The sequence below is a fragment of the Excalfactoria chinensis genome, chromosome 1, assembly GCF_039878825.1.
Source record: "Excalfactoria chinensis isolate bCotChi1 chromosome 1, bCotChi1.hap2, whole genome shotgun sequence".
In the NCBI taxonomy this organism is placed as follows: Eukaryota; Metazoa; Chordata; class Aves; order Galliformes; family Phasianidae; genus Excalfactoria; species Excalfactoria chinensis.
Window position 1 is genome coordinate 65118684 of NC_092825.1, and position 18809 is coordinate 65137492.

Here is an 18809-nt window from a genome sequence, read left to right on the forward strand (position 1 = left end):
GTCGTGCAGGCTGTTGTATTCTGAGCTCAGCCGGTGAGAGAACGGATCGCTCAGGTCGAACTGAGGATGCGGCTGGTGGAGCTGGAAGAGATGTGTTGTAGAGTGTGAATGGGGAAGGAGAGAGCAGCAAAGAGAGCAGCAATCCCAACACATGGCCAGCAGCTGCCTGCTTGCCTGGTGCCAGATACGGTGAGGGAACTGTTGCAGGAGAGCTCGTCCAGTGTGAAGAGCCCAGTTTTCAGACCCTCTCCTGACTGGCGGGCACTGCTATTGGCAAGCCCTTGGTTGTCTCCCTGCTGTGGAGCCAGAAGCATCCCCTCATTCCCATATGCAGTTGGGGCAAAGGGCCACAGCTCCCACAATAGAGCCGGTGGCCACAAGGCCTCCTTGGCATGGTGGCAACCCCAGGAAACAAGAGGTCTTTTTGACGCTTCCCTCCTCCTCTCACCTTTTCCCCCAGCTTTGTCCTGCTGAAGACAGGCTTGGTGCTGGGCTGCACAGGGATTTTGACCCCGAGTGGAAGGTCCAGCAGCCCGCTATCTCCTGCTCCAACTTTCTGTCCTCCGGGTCGGAGCTAGAAAGACAAAGACACGCTTGAACACTCAGACACTCCATTCCCCTCTCCAGCCCACCTCCGCTCCCTTTGGCAGCTCCTTCCCCACTTCTGTACCCGATGCTGGGATGTGCAGAGAGGTGCGATTCCCTGCAAGCCTTCTCCAGCACCAGCATGAGAAGAAATGTCCCTCAGCCTCTGGAGAGCATCTACAGCCCCAGAGCAGCCCCGCATACCCCAGGCTGCTGCACTCAGCTCTCGCTTGATGTAGCAGCGCTCACCTTTCCGCTCTTCCCCGCTCTGCGTAGAAATTCATCTGGATTTCGCAATCCAGCAGTGCTACAGCGCTCCATTGCTCCTAGTAGGAACTCTCTGAGAGCTGCAACCCTCCGCTGCCACCTCTCGCTCCAGCAGCAGCGAACTGAGGCCACCCCAGCCAGAGTTCCAGCCTGCAGCTTTATGTCACGCTCACCCACTGTTGCATCACAATGCCATGGAATGACACGCGGCAACCCTGCATGGAGGCCCTTCTGGGTGCACTCGTGGTAAGCTGCTCCAGCTGGCCCTGCTTTGAGCCAAAAAGGCTTGCTGAGTCCGGAGGCCTGCTGTAGGCTTCCTTGGTTACTATCACAGGTGATGCTGCACGTGGAACAAATACTTGATCGGGTTGTCCCAGAGCCTGTTTTATAAGTAAATGACACTGAAACTAATGTGGGAGAGCTGGCCTGTTTTTCTGTCATAGAATCTTAGAATGGTTTGTGTTGGAAGGGACCGTCGTGCTGAATCATCTGACACCCCCAAATCCTTCTCCTCAGTGCTGCTCTCAAGCCATTCTGCACCCAACTTTGATCTGTGCTTGAGATTGCCCCAGCTCAGGGCACTTGGCCTTGTTGAACTTCATGAAGTTGACATGGGCCGCCAAGTTTGTCAGGTATGACTTGCCCATGGTGGAACCATTTTGATGACCACCAGTCACCTTGTCTTTATTTTCCATGTGGTGCAGTAGGGCCTTCAGTTGGATCTGCCCCGTGATCTTACCAAGCACGGAGGTGAGACTGACTGGCCTCTAGTTCCCTGGATCTTCTTTTTTCCCGTTCTGGAAAAGGGGGGTTATGTTTCCCCTTTTCTGATCAGTGGGATCAGATTCACCAGACTGCCGTGACCTTTCAAATATGACACATACCAGCTTGGTAAGTTCATCCACCAGTTCCCTCAGAACCTGCAGATCGATCTCTTTGGGTCCCTTGCACTTGTGCACCTTCAGATTCTTTAGATGGACTTGAACCTGATCTTCACCTACAGCAGACAGATCCAGCTTCTCCAAGTTTTACTGTTGCTTTCTGCAGTCTGGGCTCTGTGCCTAGAGGACTGAAGCAAGGACTGAAGCAAAGAAGTCATTGAGCACCTCTGCTTTCTCTGTGTTCCTCGTGACCAGGCCTCTACTTTCCTTCCAGAGAGGGCCCACATCCTCCCTTACGTTCTTTTTAATCACTGATATACCTGTTCCCCTTTCTGTCCTAGATTTACTTCTGCCTGGGTTTTAGCTTTCCTAACCTGATCTTTGAGGTTCCTGTACTACTTGGAAGAGGAAGTTATCATCAACACATATTCCAGAAACCTCTTTGATTTCTGGTGCAATGCTTTGTTGTCAATCCCACAGATATCAGGGTGGTTGAAGTCCCCTATGAGGACCAAGCTTTTTGTACGTGAAGCTACTCCTATCTGTTTACAGAGGACCTCATCCACTCGGTCTTCCTGATCAGGCAGCCTGTAGCAGACCCCCACTATGATGTCACCTTCCCCTTCCTTCCTCTCAACCTTAACCCATAAACTCTGTCAGCTCCTCATTTATCCTCAGGTGGAGCTCAGGTCCAGGTTTGAGGATCCCCACCCCTAGCAACTCTAGGTTAAAGCGCTCCTGATTAAATCACAGAATCATAGAATCACAAGGTTGGAAAGGACCTACAAGATCATCTAGTCCAACCGTCCTCCCTTTACCATACCTACAGCAAACCACTAACCCATATCTCGTAGCTCCCTATCCAGACGCCTCTTGAACACTGCCAGGGTGGCGACTCCACCGCCTCCCTGTGCAGCTATTCCAGTGCCTGACCACTCTCTGAGAGAAAAAGTTCTTTCTCATGTCCAGTCTAAACCTCATCTGATACAACTTGTGGCCATTTCCTCAGGACCTCTTTATTGCCTGGGATTAGAGGCCAAGCCCTTCCTCATCACAGCCTCCCTTCAGGAGGCTCTAGAGTGCAATGGGGTCTCCCCTGAGCCTCCTCTTCTCCAGGCTAAACAATCCCAGCTCCCTGAGTCGCTCCTCATAAGACTTGTGCTCCAGACCCCTCACCAGTTTCGTTGCCCTTCTCTGGGCACGTTCCAGGGCCTTAATGTCTTTCTTGTAGTGAGCAGCCCAAAACTGCACACAGTACTCGAGATGCGGCCTCACCAGAGCTGAGTACAGAGGGATGATCACCTCTCTGCTCCTGCTGGCCACACTATTTCTTATACAGGCCAGGATGCCGTTGGCTCTCTTGGCCACCCGGGCACACTGTGGGCTCATGTTGAGCCGAGCATCGACCAACACCCCCAGGTCCCTTTCCTCTTCACAGTCATCCAGCCATTCTGCCCCAGGCCTGTCGCACTGCCTGTCCCAGAAGAGAACAACTACATCCCCCAGAGGATTGCTTGCTGCTCTGTCACCCTTTCTGCTCAAAGCAAAAGATAAAAGCCATTCGTAAATCACTTGACCTCCCCTTTCCTTTTTGATCCCAGCAGCATGTGAGCTCCCTGGGTTGTCTCACCTCGGCTTTAGAATAAGGACTTCAGTTTTCAGACACATTTTGTAATTTATTTTTTTTGTTTTTATTGGTTTTAATTCTAATGATGTTGTATTATATTGTACTGCAGTGTGTTATCTTGCATTCTGATATCTTCTTTGGTAAATGAGTGTGTTTCTTCTCAGATCGTTGCCACTGTTTTGGTTTTTCGCCCATGTCTCTACTTGTTTTCCCTTTTCCCTTCCCCGGGGCCTGGATCTGCAGGTCCCTCCGCCCCGCTGGGCGTGGAACCGGGCCGAACCAGGCCATAAACTGTTGACAAATGCTGCTACTCAGATGAGACACGTCAGCAGCGCTTGGTATTGGTTGGATCATGGGCAGCTTTTCTCTCTTACTTGTTGCTGGGCTCTGCTCTTCTGATGAGCCTCGTCCTTCCTTCCTGCTCTGCCACTACTGAGGCACTTGGGATGGCTGCGGCTGCCTCTGATGGAGATGGTTGGTGGGAAGCTCGATGGTTTCAGAATATTTGCAGCCAAAGTCTTGCTCAGAGTGAGAAGCTACAAAGGTGGTTCTACAATTGCAACATGTTCCACTTTCAGAGGCTTCTAGTATGACTTTGTGAAGGAAGCCTGTGAGGATGCTTTGTCAGAGGCTTCCCTTCCTCTGGTTTTCCTGTTCTGAATGTTATTCGAGTAATGGACTGCTCCCACAGCCTGGCTGCTGGCCTTGGCTCAGGTGCAGCGTGTTGGATTTGAAGGAATTCTACTTCCAGGCTTTCTTCACCATGCTCCCTGCAACATTCCAAGCCAGCAATGCAATTTTCTGCTCGGTATTGAGAGGTGGAATCTTTGAAGGCTCTGCTCTTTTGGTGCTCCTAGATACATTTCGGATGTTCTTTTGGGGAATATTCCTTAAGGAGCAGACAGGATGATCTGGTGCCTTCAACTTCCCCTTTACTTCTCTCTGCCGAGTCCCAGTCTTCTCTGGAAGACTTGGAAGACTCCCTGCTTGTTTTTCAGACATCCCTCTGAATTTGCAGTGTCCAGGGAGCTGTGGTTTTCTTGTTGAAGCAGAAGCAGCCTGGATGCTTCTGGGGAGTCTGGAGTCTGTTGCAGATGCAGAAGCAGCCTGGATGCTTCTGGGGAGTCTGGATTCTGTTGCAGAAGCAGTATGAATGCTTCTGGGGAGTTTGGAGCCTTCCCTGCCCAACTCAGGTTTGGGTAACTTCTCAGGCAGGTTCATTGCATGCCGTGTGCTCAGTGAGTCTCCCTGAAGGCCATGCTCCATCAAAGCCACTTGCCTTCTGCGTTGGCCAGACAGGAGATTATGGCATGAAGGAGAGGGGCCAGCTGGTTTATGAAGCTTTGTGGGTCTGATTTTTGTACCCACAATGTAATCCACGGGACCGGGCTGGAAATCGGACATGGCCTTCTTTAATCTGTCGGCAGATTTCTTCAAGTTGGAAATCGCCCGAAGAAGCTCCTCCTGGAAGGGAACAGCGGGTTGATGCTTGGTCTTGTCTTAGAGAGTGCTTCCCACCCTAAGTGCTGATGCTTTATGCAGATGAGGGCAAGCACCCTGCTTCAGCCTTGCAATAAGGGCACGGCTGCCACAGTGCTCTGTTTGTAAGCAAGCGGCTTTCCAGGCTGCCTTCACACCAGCACGCTGTGCTAGCTCAGCTCTGAGCTGAGTTGTCCTTTCCGTGCCTCAATGCCTAGACCACCAGCCCGTCCCTCACCTTTTCTACTTTCCCTATCTCCCTCAGATCCATCAAGTAAAGCCCATGCCCTCAGGGCCGTGCTGCTGACACACGCGCCTTCCAATACTGGGCTTTGCCTACCTCTTCTCGCCTCTTTGCTTGCTTGTGATCCAGCTTCAGCCTGGTCAGGTACTGCCTGTACTCATTGAACTCTTTCAGAGTGCAGACAACCTACAGAGGAGACAATGACAGATGGCACTCAAAAACTGCCAAGGTAGCTGCCCACCAATGTGCAGGCCCCCAGCAGCAGGGGAGCTGCTCCTCTTCACCCTCCTGTCCCCATTTGGGGGGCCGCTGCCTCCTCCCTCCTTCCCAGGGCCAAGAAGAGGACTCCTGGCTGCAGTGTCAGGCCCCTGCCTGGCAGCCTGGAAAGCCCTCCTGAGGAGACCTGTGTTGGTCAGCCCAAGAGCCAAACCTACATTGCCATCCTCAGTGACCAAGCCTCTTTTCTTCAGGTTCCGCAGGTTGTCTTTGCGGTTGTGGAACTTCCGCAGATGCGGGTCGTGCAGGCTGTTGTATTCTGAGCTCAGCCGGTGAGAGAACGGATCGCTCAGGTCGAACTGAGGATGCGGCTGGTGGAGCTGGAAGAGATGTGTTGTAGAGTGTGAATGGGGAAGGAGAGAGCAGCAAAGAGAGAGACGCTTCCAAGCTGCTCACACCCACAGGCTGGCCTCTTGCCTCTTTCCCAAACAGTCATGTGGGGGTTTTTCTAAGTCCTCCCAGAGGGAGAGCAGAAGGTTGCACCCTCCTCCAGGAACGACCTGGTCTCCACATTTCTGGCTGTGCCAGATGGGTGCCTGGCCCCGGCATCCCAACACATGGCCAGCAGCTGCCTGATTGCCTGGTGCCAGATACGGTGAGGGAACTGTTGCAGGAGAGCTCGTCCAGTGTGAAGAGCCCAGTTTTCAGACCCTCTCCTGACTGGCGGGCACTGCTATTGGCAAGCCCTTGGTTGTCTCCCTGCTGTGGAGCCAGAAGCATCCCCTCATTCCCATATGCAGTTGGGGCAAAGGGCCACAGCTCCCACAATAGAGCCGGTGGCCACAAGGCCTCCTTGGCATGGTGGCAACCCCAGGAAACAAGAGGTCTTTTTGACGCTTCCCTCCTCCTCTCACCTTTTCCCCCAGCTTTGTCCTGCTGAAGACAGGCTTGGTGCTGGGCTGCACAGGGATTTTGACCCCGAGTGGAAGGTCCAGCAGCCCGCTACCTCCTGCTCCAACTTTCTGTCCTCCGGGTCGGAGCTAGAAAGACAAAGACATGCTTGAACACTCAGACACTCCATTCCCCTCTCCAGCCCACCTCCGCTCCCTTTGGCAGCTCCCTCCCCACTTCTGTACCCGATGCTGGGATGTGCAGAGAGGTGCGATTCCCTGCAAGCCTTCTCCAGCACCAGCATGAGAAGAAATGTCCCTCAGCCTCTGGAGAGCATCTACAGCCCCAGAGCAGCCCCGCATACCCCAGGCTGCTGCACTCAGCTCTCGCTTGATGTAGCAGCGCTCACCTTTCCGCTCTTCCCCGCTCTGCTTAGAAATTCATCTGGATTTCGCAATCCAACAGTGCTACAGCGCTCCATTGCTCCTAGTAGGAACTCTCTGAGAGCTGCAACCCTCCACTGCCACCTCTCGCTCCAGCAGCAGCGAACTGAGGCCACCCCAGCTGGAGTTCCAGCCTGCAGCTTTATGTCACGCTCACCCACTGTTGCATCACAATGCCATGGAATGACACGCGGCAACCCTGCATGGAGGCCCTTCTGGGTGCACTCGTGGTAAGCTGCTCCAGCTGGCCCTGCTTTGAGCCAAAAAGGCTTGCTGAGTCCTGAGGCCTGCTGTAGGCTTCCTTGGTTACTAACACAGGTGATGCTGCACGTGGAACAAATACCTGATGGGGTTGTCCCAGAGCCTGTTTTATAAGTAAATGACACTGAAACTAATGTGGGAGAGCTGGCCTGTTTTTCTGTCATAGAATCTTAGAATGGTTTGTGTTGGAAGGGACCCTTAAGAGCACCTCGTTCCAACCTGCTCTAGACAGGGACACCTCGCTGTAGACCAGGTTTCTCACAGCGCGTCCAGCCTGGCCTTGAGTGCTTCCAGGGAGAGGAGGTGTCCACAGCCTCACTGGGTAAGCTGTTCCAATGTCTCACCACCCTCACAGTAAAGTTCTTCCTGGTCCGTATTCTAAATCTGCCCTCTTCCAGTTTAAAACCATTTTCCTTCATCCTGTCACTAGACGCCTTTATAGAAAGTCCCTCCCCAGCTTTCTTATGGACTCCCTTCAGATACTGGGAGGTTGCTGTAAGGTCCCCCTGCAGCCTTCTCTTCTCCAGGCTGAAGAGCCCCAGCTCTCTCAGCCTGTCCTCATAGAGGAGGTGCTCCAGCCCTCTGATCATCTCCATTTCCCTCATCTGGACCTGCTCCAACAGCTCGGTGTCCTTGTGTTGGGGTCCCCACAACTGGATGCAGTACTCCATGTGGGCTCTTACAAGAGCAGCGTAGAGGGGCAGAACCACCTCCTTGACCTGCCGGTCACGCTTCTCTTGATGAATCTCGGGGTATATTTGGGCTTCCAGGCTGCAAGCGTACATTGCCACCTCGTGCTGAATCACCTGACACCCCCAAGTCCTTCTCCTCAGTGCTGCTCTCAAGCCATTCTGCACCCAACCTTGATCTGTGCTTGAGATTGCCCCAGCTCAGGGCACTTGGCCTTGTTGAACTTCATGAAGTTGACATGGGCCGCCAAGTTTGTCAGGTGTGACTTGCCCATGGTGAAACCATTTTGATGATCACCAGTCACCTTGTCTTTATTTTCCATGTGGTGCAGTAGGGCCTTCAGTTGGATCTGCCCCGTGATCTTACCAAGCACGGAGGTGAGACTGACTGGCCTCTAGTTCCCTGGATCTTCTTTTTTCCCGTTCTGGAAAAGGGGGGTTATGTTTCCCCTTTTCTGATCAGTGGGATCAGATTCACCAGACTGCCCTGACCTTTCAAATATGACACATACCAGCTTGGTAAGTTCATCCACCAGTTCCCTCAGAACCTGGAGGTAGATCTTTTTGGGTCCCTTGGACTTGTGCACCTTCAGATTCTTTAGATGGACTTGAACCTGATCTTCACTTACAGCAGACAGATCCAGCTTCTCCAAGTTTTCCTGTTGCTTTCTGCAGTCTGGGCTCTGTGCCCTAGAGCCCTTGCCAGCGAGGACTGAAGCAAAGAAGTCATTGAGCACCTCAGCTTTCTCTGTGTTCCTCATGACCAGGCCTCTACTTTCCTTCCAGAGAGGGCCCACATCCTCCCTTACGTTCTTTTTAATCACTGATATACCTCTTCCCCTTTCTGTCCTAGATTTACTTCTGCCTGGGTTTTAGCTTTCCTAACCTGATCTTTGAGGTTCCTGTACTACTTGGAAGAGGAAGTTATCATCAACACATATTCCAGAAACCTCTTTGATTTCTGGTGCAATGCTTTGTTGTCAATCCCACAGATATCAGGGTGGTTGAAGTCCCCTATGAGGACCAAGCTTTTTGAACGTGAAGCTACTCCTATCTGTTTACAGAGGACCTCATCCACTCGGTCTTCCTGATCAGGCAGCCTGTAGCAGACCCCCACCATGATGTCACCTTCCCCTTCCTTCCTCTCAACCTTAACCCATAAACTCTGTCAGCTCCTCATTTATCCTCAGGTGGAGCTCAGGTCCAGGTTTGAGGATCCCCACCCCTAGTAACTCTAGGTTAAAGCGCTCCTGATTAAATCACAGAATCATAGAATCACAAGGTTGCAAAGGACCTACAAGATCATCTAGTCCAACCGTCCTCCCTTTACCATACCTACAGCAAACCACTAACCCATATCTCCTAGCTCCCTATCCAGACACCTCTTGAACACTGCCAGGTTGGCGACTCCAACGCCTCCCTGGGCAGCCATTCCAGTGCCTGACCACTCTCTGAGAGAAAAAGTTCTTTCTCATGTCCAGTCTAAACCTCATCTGATACAACTTGTGGCCATTTCCTCGGGACCTCTTTATTGCCTGGGAGAAGAGGCCAATCCCTTCCTCATCACAGCCTCTCTTCAGGAGGTTCTAGAGTGCAATGTGGTCTCCCCTGAGCCTCCTCTTCTCCAGGCTAAACAATCCCAGCTCCCTCAGCCGGTCCTCATAAGATTTGTGCTCCAGACCCCTCACCAGTTTCGTTGCCCTTCTCTGGACACGTTCCAGGGCCTCAATGTCTTTCTTGTAGTGAGGAGCCTAAAAGTGCACACAATACTCGAGATGCGGCCTCACCAGAGCTGAGTACAGAGGGATGATCACCTCTCTGCTCCTGCTGGCCACACTATTTCTTATACAGGCCAGGATGCCGTTGGCTCTCTTGGCCACCCGGGCACACTGTGGGCTCATGTTGAGCCGAGCATCGACCAACACCTCCAGGTCCCTTTCCTCTTCACAGTCATCCAGCCATTCTGCCCCAAGCCTGTCGCACTGCCTGTCCCAGAAGAGAACAGCTACATCCCCCAGAGGATTGCTTGCTGCTCTGTCACCCTTTCTGCTCTGAGCAAAAGATAAAAGCCATTCGTAAATCACTTGACCTCCCCTTTCCTTTTTGATCCCAGCAGCATGTGAGCTCCCTGGGTTGTCTCACCTCGGCTTTAGAATAAGGACTTCAGTTTTCAGACACATTTTGTAATTTATTTTTTTTGTTTTTATTGGTTTTAATTCTAATGATGTTGTATTATATTGTACTGCAGTGTGTTATCTTGCATTCTGATATCTTCTTTGGTAAATGAGTGTGTTTCTTCTCAGATCGTTGCCACTGTTTTGGTTTTTCGCCCATGTCTCTACTTGTTTTCCCTTTTCCCTTCCCCGGGGCCTGGATCTGCAGGTCCCTCCGCCCCGCTGGGCGTGGAACCGGGCTGAACCAGGCCATAAACTGTTGACAAATGCTGCTACTCAGATGAGACACGTCAGCAGCGCTTGGTATTGGTTGGATCATGGGCAGCTTTTCTCTCTTACTTGTTGCTGGGCTCTGCTCTTCTGATGAGCCTCGTCCTTCCTTCCTGCTCTGCCACTACTGAGGCACTTGGGATGGCTGCGGCTGCCTCTGATGGAGATGGTTGGTGGGAAGCTCGATGGTTTCAGAATATTTGCAGCCAAAGTCTTGCTCAGAGTGAGAAGCTACAAAGGTGGTTCTACAATTGCAACATGTTCCACTTTCAGAGGCTTCTAGTATGACTTTGTGAAGGAAGCCTGTGAGGATGCTTTGTCAGAGGCTTCCCTTCCTCTGGTTTTCCTGTTCTGAATGTTATTCGAGTAATGGACTGCTCCCACAGCCTGGCTGCTGGCCTTGGCTCAGGTGCAGCGTGTTGGATTTGAAGGAATTCTACTTCCAGGCTTTCTTCACCATGCTCCCTGCAACATTCCAAGCCAGCAATGCAATTTTCTGCTCGGTATTGAGAGGTGGAATCTTTGAAGGCTCTGCTCTTTTGGTGCTCCTAGATACATTTCGGATGTTCTTTTGGGGAATATTCCTTAAGGAGCAGACAGGATGATCTGGTGCCTTCAGCTTCCCCTTTACTTCTCTCTGCCGAGTCCCAGTCTTCTCTGGAAGACTTGGAAGACTCCCTGCTTGTTTTTCAGACATCCCTCTGAATTTGCAGTGTCCAGGGAGCTGTGGTTTTCTTGTTGAAGCAGAAGCAGCCTGGATGCTTCTGGGGAGTCTGGAGTCTGTTGCAGAAGCAGTATGGATGCTTCTGGGGAGTTTGGAGCCTTCCCTGCCCAACTCAGGTTTGGGTAATTTCTCAGGCAGGTTCATTGCACGCCGTGTGCTCAGTGAGTCTCCCTGAAGGCCATGCTCCATCAAAGCCACTTGCCTTCTGCGTTGTCCAGACAGGAGATTATGGCATGAAGGAGAGGGGCCAGCTGGTTTATGAAGCTTTGTGGGTCTGATTTTTGTACCCACAATGTAATCCACGGGACCGGGCTGGAAATCGGACATGGCCTTCTTTAGTCTGTCGGCAGATTTCTTCAAGTTGGAAATCGCCCGAAGAAGCTCCTCCTGGAAGGAAACAGCGGGTTGATGCTTGGACTTGTCTTAGAGAGTGCTTCCCACCCTAAGTGCTGATGCTTTATGCAGATGAGGGCAAGCACCCTGCTTCAGCCTTGCAATAAGGGCATGGCTGCCACAGTGCTCTGTTTGTAAGCAAGTGGCTTTCCAGGCTGCCTTCACACCAGCACGCTGTGCTAGCTCAGCTCTGAGCTGAGTTGTCCTTTCCATGCCTCAATGCCTAGACCACCAGCCAGTCCGTCACCTTTTCTACTTTCCCTATCTCCCTCAGATCCATCAAGTAAAGCCCATGCCCTCAGGGCCATGCTGCTGACACAGGAGCCTTCCAATACTGGGCTTTGCCTACCTCTTCTCGCCTCTTTGCTTGCTTGTGATCCAGCTTCAGCCTGGTCAGGTACTGCCTGTACTCATTGAACTCTTTCAGAGTGCAGACAACCTACAGAGGAGACAATGACAGATGGCACTCAAAATTGCCGAGGTAGCTGCCCACCAATGTGCAGACCCCCAGCAGCAGGGGAGCTGCTCCTCTTCACTCTCCTGTCCCCATCTGGGGGGCCGCTGCCTCCTCCCTCCTTCCCAGGGCCAAGAGGACTCCTGGCTGCAGTGTCAGGCCCCTGCCTGGCAGCCTGGAAAGCCCTCCTGAGGAGACCTGTGTTGGTCAGCCCAAGAGCCAAACCTACATTGCCATCCTCAGTGACCAAGCCTCTTTTCTTCAGGTTCCGCAGGTTGTCTTTGCGGTTGTGGAACTTCCGCAGATGCGGGTCGTGCAGGCTGTTGTATTCTGAGCTCAGCCGGTGAGAGAACGGATCGCTCAGGTCGAACTGAGGATGCGGCTGGTGGAGCTGGAAGAGATGTGTTGTAGAGTGTGAATGGGGAAGGAGAGAGCAGCAAAGAGAGAGACGCTTCCAAGCTGCTCACACCCACAGGCTGGCCTCTTGCCTCTTTCCCAAACAGTCATGTGGGGGTTTTTCTAAGTCCTCCCAGAGGGAGAGCAGAAGGTTGCACCCTCCTCCAGGAACGACCTGGTCTCCACATTTCTGGCTGTGCCAGATGGGTGCCTGGCCCCGGCATCCCAACACATGGCCAGCAGCTGCCTGCTTGCCTGGTGCCAGATACGGTGAGGGAACTGTTGCAGGAGAGCTCGTCCAGTGTGAAGAGCCCAGTTTTCAGACCCTCTCCTGACTGGCGGGCACTGCTATTGGCAAGCCCTTGGTTGTCTCCCTGCTGTGGAGCCAGAAGCATCCCCTCATTCCCATATGCAGTTGGGGCAAAGGGCCACAGCTCCCACAATAGAGCCGGTGGCCACAAGGCCTCCTTGGCATGGTGGCAACCCCAGGAAACAAGAGGTCTTTTTGACGCTTCCCTCCTCCTCTCACCTTTTCCCCCAGCTTTGTCCTGCTGAAGACAGGCTTGGTGCTGGGCTGCACAGGGATTTTGACCCCGAGTGGAAGGTCCAGCAGCCCGCTACCTCCTGCTCCAACTTTCTGTCCTCCGGGTCGGAGCTAGAAAGACAAAGACACGCTTGAACACTCAGACACTCCATTCCCCTCTCCAGCCCACCTCCGCTCCCTTTGGCAGCTCCCTCCCCACTTCTGTACCCGATGCTGGGATGTGCAGAGAGGTGCGATTCCCTGCAAGCCTTCTCCAGCACCAGCATGAGAAGAAATGTCCCTCAGCCTCTGGAGAGCATCTACAGCCCCAGAGCAGCCCCGCATACCCCAGGCTGCTGCACTCAGCTCTCGCTTGATGTAGCAGCGCTCACCTTTCCGCTCTTCCCCGCTCTGCTTAGAAATTCATCTGGATTTCGCAATCCAGCAGTGCTACAGCGCTCCATTGCTCCTAGTAGGAACTCTCTGAGAGCTGCAACCCTCCACTGCCACCTCTCGCTCCAGCAGCAGCGAACTGAGGCCACCCCAGCCGGAGTTCCAGCCTGCAGCTTTATGTCACGCTCACCCACTGTTGCATCACAATGCCATGGAATGACACGCGGCAACCCTGCATGGAGGCCCTTCTGGGTGCACTCGTGGTAAGCTGCTCCAGCTGGCCCTGTTTTGAGCCAAAAAAGCTTGCTGAGTCCTGAGGCCTGCTGTAGGCTTCCTTGGTTACTATCACAGGTGATGCTGCACGTGGAACAAATACCTGATGGGGTTGTCCCAGAGCCTGTTTTATAAGTAAATGACACTGAAACTAATGTGGGAGAGCTGGTCTGTTTTTCTGTCATAGAATCTTAGAATGGTTTGTGTTGGAAGGGACCCTTAAGAGCATCTCGTTCCAACCTGCTCTAGACAGGGACACCTCGCTGTAGACCAGGTTTCTCACAGCGCGTCCAGCCTGGCCTTGAGTGCTTCCAGGGAGAGGAGGTGTCCACAGCCTCACTGGGTAAACTGTTCCAATGTCTCACCACCCTCACAGTAAAGTTCTTCCTGGTCCGTATTCTAAATCTGCCCTCTTCCAGTTTAAAACCATTTTCCTTCATCCTGTCACTAGACGCCTTTATAAAAAGTCCCTCCCCAGCTTTCTTGTGGACTCCCTTCAGATACTGGGAGGTTGCTGTAAGGTCCCCCTGCAGCCTTCTCTTCTCCAGGCTGAAGAGCCCCAGCTCTCTCAGCCTGTCCTCATAGAGGAGGTGCTCCAGCCCTCTGATCATCTCCATTTCCCTCATCTGGACCTGCTCCAACAGCTCGGTGTCCTTGTGTTGGGGTCCCCACAACTGGACGCAGTACTCCATGTGGGCTCTTACAAGAGCAGCGTAGAGGGGCAGAACCACCTCCTTGACCTGCCGGTCACGCTTCTCTTCATGAAACTCGGGGTATATTTGGCCTTCCAGGCTGCAAGCGTACATTGCCACCTCGTGCTGAATCATCTGACACCGCCAAATCTTTGTCCTCAGTGCTGCTCTCAAGCCATTCTGCACCCAACCTTGATCTGTGCTTGAGATTGCCCCAGCTCAGGGCACTTGGCCTTGTTGAACTTCATGAAGTTGACATGGGCCGCCAAGTTTGTGACCAACTGACCACTCTCTGAGAGAAAAAGTTCCTTCTGATGTCCAGTCTAAATCTCATCTGATACAATTTGTGGCCATTTGCTCAGGTCCTCTTTATTGCCTGGGAGAAGAGGCCAAGCCCCTCCTCATAACAACCTCCCTTCAGGAAGTTGTAGAGTGCAATGAGGTCTCCCCTGAGCCTCCTCTTCTCCAGGCTAAACAATCCCAGCTCCGTCAGCCGCTCATATGATTTGTGCTCCAGACCCCTCACCAGTTTCGTTGCCCTTCTCTGGACACGTTCCAGGGCCTCAATGTCTTTCTTGTAGTGAGGAGCCTAAAACTGCACACAGTACTCGAGATGCGGCCTCACCAGAGCTGAGTACAGAGGGATGATCACCTCTGTGCTCCTGCTGGCCACACTATTTCTTAAACAGGCCAGGATGCCTTTTTATGTTGAATATAGTGAGTTAGAAAATAATATAAATACACAACACAGGGTAGCAAGGCAGCAATAAGTTGATATTTCAATCTTACTCCTGCAAAGCTATACAAACAGCTACCCAAGATGAGAAAATACTCTTTTAGAGTAGCAACAAGGTTTATGAAAACTTTAGCAGTTCTATCTAAAATAGTTTCCCTCAGGGAGGAAAAAAAAAATCATAGTGTGTGTGAGTTTTGCTTAAACAACAACTTTTCTCTGCAGTTTTCTTAAAAGTATTAAGCACATATAGCAGGCACATGTGTGAAGTGGATTCAGTTGGATCCTAATGATCTCTAAAAATACATTTAGGCTGTGACTTTGGAAATTTCCACAAGTAGATACTGGTATTCGGATCAGATAGCGCCATCTGTGTTTCCAAGAGCCTAAGTTGGCAGGATAAGATTTAATATATATATTTAAAAAAAAAAAAAAAAAGTGCTATTGAGGTTTTTAATTTACCACAGGCCTAATTTATCTGTGTATCTAAGCAGACCTAATAAATGATATAATAAAAGAATATCAGCTGTTATGCTTTTGTGAGGGTTTCTCTCTATTTTTTTCTGAAGGGAATTATGCTTGCTTTTTTTTTTTGGCTTCCCAGATGAGATGAATGAAGGTTCATGACAGGGCATGTATGGCATATCTCTGTAGTTTCCAAAAGTTGACAGTACAAAAGCTGGTGTTCTGTGATGAGCACATCTCATTGTGCTGAGGCTTTACAGTATTAAGGCCACAAATCAGTATGCTGAAATCCTAGTTGGAATTAGCTGGGTTTATTAAAATCAACTTTAATCCTGAATTTGTAGTTTCCTTCCTTACTTAACATACAGCAACTTTTAATGTAGGTCAAACGTAAATACTGTGAGTTTATGCAAATGAGAGATATATTTTCTTTATTAACATGCAAGCATCAGTGCTAATGCCTAGCTGCTGAACTTCAATTTTTTTTTCCTTGTTGAAGTGATTTAGTCTTTTTACTTGTCTTCATATGTCTCTCTATTCTTGGAAAAGTATAACAAAATTACAGCGCACTGGAGCAGCGTAACAAATTTCTGCATGAAAAGTACTGAGCACAGCTTCCTCTGGAAACCATCAGCGTCTGACTTGGGTCGTGCAGCCTCTGCAGGGTGACTCAAAGCATTATCAGCTAAGCCTGTTCCCTCCACAGTGCTTTCAGCCTCTGATATATCCCTGAGAGCAGTAGCCCAGCCTATGCTTTGAGCTCTTGGGCACTGTTGTAACACACGTGTCTTCTGTCTCATCAGCCCACTCCTTCTGTCCGCTAAAACTGTCAGAGATGCTGAAACTCCAAACACATGTCAGCAAGGGCTTACCCCTCTCCAAATTGCGAAGTGATACAGGGCACAGTGCAGGGAGGGGGCAGGATGTAGCACCTGCACTGAATTCGGTTAAGATCAATTCCCACCATCAGCAAATGCCACATGACATTTCTAATCCTTGCTGCAGGTCTCCCATGGCTGCCTGTCCAATCTGTTTGTCCTGTGCTTCACTGTGTGTTTTTACTCTACCCAGGTTCGAAGGCACTGGAATACTCCAATGGCATTTTTGACTGCCAGTCCCCCACTTCCCCTTTCATGGGGGGCCTGCGGGCGCTGCATCTGGTGGAGGACCTGCGAGGCTTGCTGGAGATGATGGAGGCAGATGAGAGAGAGGGTCTGCGCTGCCAGGTCCCAGACTCAACAGCAGAGGCTCTGATTGAATGGCTCCAAAGTCAAATGGTACCATCTCACTTTCTTTCACCCGTGTTTTATGCAGGGCAGTTGGAAGCTCTTGGGTGCATTTCGTAAAAGCAAATATACAGGGTTTTGTTTCAGAGGTGATGCCGCGGGGCCTCAGAAAATCTGCTGCCTAGTGCCTCATGCAGTGACTTGACTTATGCGTTCTTTGATGTACATTGTGCCTTGTTTTGGTGAGCAAAACGTTTTCAATAAATGAAGTTTCATTTCAGAGGACTGAGGAAAGACATTTTTATAGGAGTCAGACACATACATGGAAAAAAGTTGCTCTCAGTATGAACCTTTCACTAAAAAGCTTTTTTGGCAGTGCATTTTCTACAGGGGCTGGAGTTGTCACTGGGTTTCTTTACCTGATTTATAACAGAAGTGAGTAGTAAAAGCTCAGCATCCCTTTAACCTAGAAACTAAACAGTATTTGTGTTTTTTGTGTTTGTAAATCCACCGCTTTTTATCATCTCTGTTTTTAAAATACACCAAAATATATCTAGTAAGGCTGTTATCTCCCTATGTCTTGGTTTCCCCAAAAATCAAATAGAGTTAAACATGGGGGCTACATGAAAAGTACAGTGGGAAAGAAAATGTGTTTATCAAAAGGTAAGTTACATGGCATCACTGTCTAAGCTCTGACTGGTTTTGCCTCTGTGTGCTCTGTGACTGGTGACATCCTAACAGGGCCACCAAAGAGTCCTTGTGCTCAAATTGTGGCAGTTTGCTTTGCTGTAGTTGTGTAGGTATGCACAGATTTCAGAGATGCTCTCAATGGTGGAAATCAAGGCTTCTTTCTGGAGGCTGTGCTTCAGGGTTTAAGTCAGCCTACAACTGTTATAGCAGCTGAGGGTGTGCGCTGCTGGTTTGCAGCTTGCTAACTGATGAATGCTGGTCTGATGCTGGCCTGTCCAGCTGTGGTGGCTCTGTGTTGCACCCAATGCATTGCTACTGCTGGTGGCTGTCAACATGGGAAGCTGCCGATCACCTTCTCCCTTCCCATGATGGACACAATACCTCCTCTCAGGAGGGGTTTGGTCACCATGGGACTGTGGCTGATAGTATGGGATGCATTCTTCTGTCAATTTTATCTCTGAGCTCAGCTGAAGCATGCCACACCTCAGCCCAACTTGCTTCTGCCATGAGCAGCCCCGCCGGCATTGCTGCAAAGCCTGTGCCTTGAGAGCACGACCTGACTTTAGGATGCAGTGAGCTTGGCTTGGCGTGACCTGATGTGCCACCTAGCGGTATGTAGGATGGGCGCAGCACCCTAGGGCAAGGAGGGAACCAGGATAACACAGCTTAAGTAGCTCGCTTGTGAAAAGATTTGAGGGGACAGTGCTGTTTTTTTCTAGAAATGATTCTATTTTGCTTTGGACTCCTCATTTCAAAATGTCTCAAACTTACTGAAACACGCAGGAGCTTTTCTACTGACTCCAGTGGGACTTGGCTCTCACCCCCACTGTCAGTACCGTAGTCAACATTATTAAGATGGGGAGGAGGAGGCAGAAGTGACATTCAGTCAAATCTTTGAAAAATGCAGAGATCCTGCTAGCATCAGCGTTTCTTTCTCCTGTAACATACAGCAGTGAACATCGCTGTAACTAGTCTGTGCTCCGTCTGGAGCAGAAGTAAAGAGGCTTCACAGGTTTCATGCAAGCATGGCCTTGAAAAACAAATGCTCATGTGCCACGTAAACAGTCTTAGAAAATTAACTTCTTCCCATGGCGTGCATGGTTATTGGTAGTCCATTGTTTAGCAATGCTGCTCTGCCACATGTCATTCTGGAGTAAAGGAGCCCAACAGCACAGCTCTAGGCTGCAGTGTCTGCTGAGATTACTGAGGTGAAGGGTAGACATTGCCCTGTGGGGCTGCAAACGTGTGATTCAGGGATGCCTGGCTGCTAGGAGCTGGAATGAGATCCTTCAGACTCATTTGACATGGATCACTGCATCTTGGTGAGGCAGTAATGGTTTTCATTGCAGCTGTGAAGAGGAAGGGCTCTATTGTGCTATTCAGCTTACGGCCACCTGAGTACTAAAAACAATTCTGCAAAAGATAGCAGAAAGTAACTATTACTGCTACTTTTCTCAGTTCGTCTGAAATTATTACTTGATTCTCTCTGGCATCCTTAAAAACCCCTATTAGTAAAAACTGAAAGTTGGGCTTTTGTACTGTGCTCCAGGTAAAGACCGTGGGATTTACAGGTACCAACAGTGTCACCATCCCTGTCTTAGCAGGGCAGGTATTAAGTAAAGTGCCCAGGCGATCTGCAGGAAGGCTTTCTGAAGCAGTGTCCATTTTTACAGAGGAAGGGAAAACAGCTCCCTGGTGTGAAATTGGTTTAATCCTCAATGCATGAACAAGTTGCATTCACCAGGCTATTCAAAGCTGCTAGAACTGGTGCGTGACGTCCCATCCAAAGCTGTAACCACGTCTCTCATGTCTCAGAGGAA

At 50.6% G+C, this 18809-nt stretch overlaps 1 protein-coding gene across 19 annotated transcripts in view; it reads left to right on the forward strand.

Annotated features, from left to right (window-relative positions):
- PPFIBP1 (PPFIA binding protein 1) overlaps positions 1-18809 on the forward strand; it is a 135604-nt gene that overhangs the window by 72367 nt on the left and 44428 nt on the right. For all 19 annotated transcript variants that reach the window (XM_072328872.1, XM_072329276.1, XM_072328340.1 and 16 more), the window contains one exon: positions 16145-16350. In XM_072328872.1, the coding sequence (XP_072184973.1) occupies positions 16145-16350 (206 nt within the window). The remainder of the gene's footprint in view (positions 1-16144; positions 16351-18809) is intronic.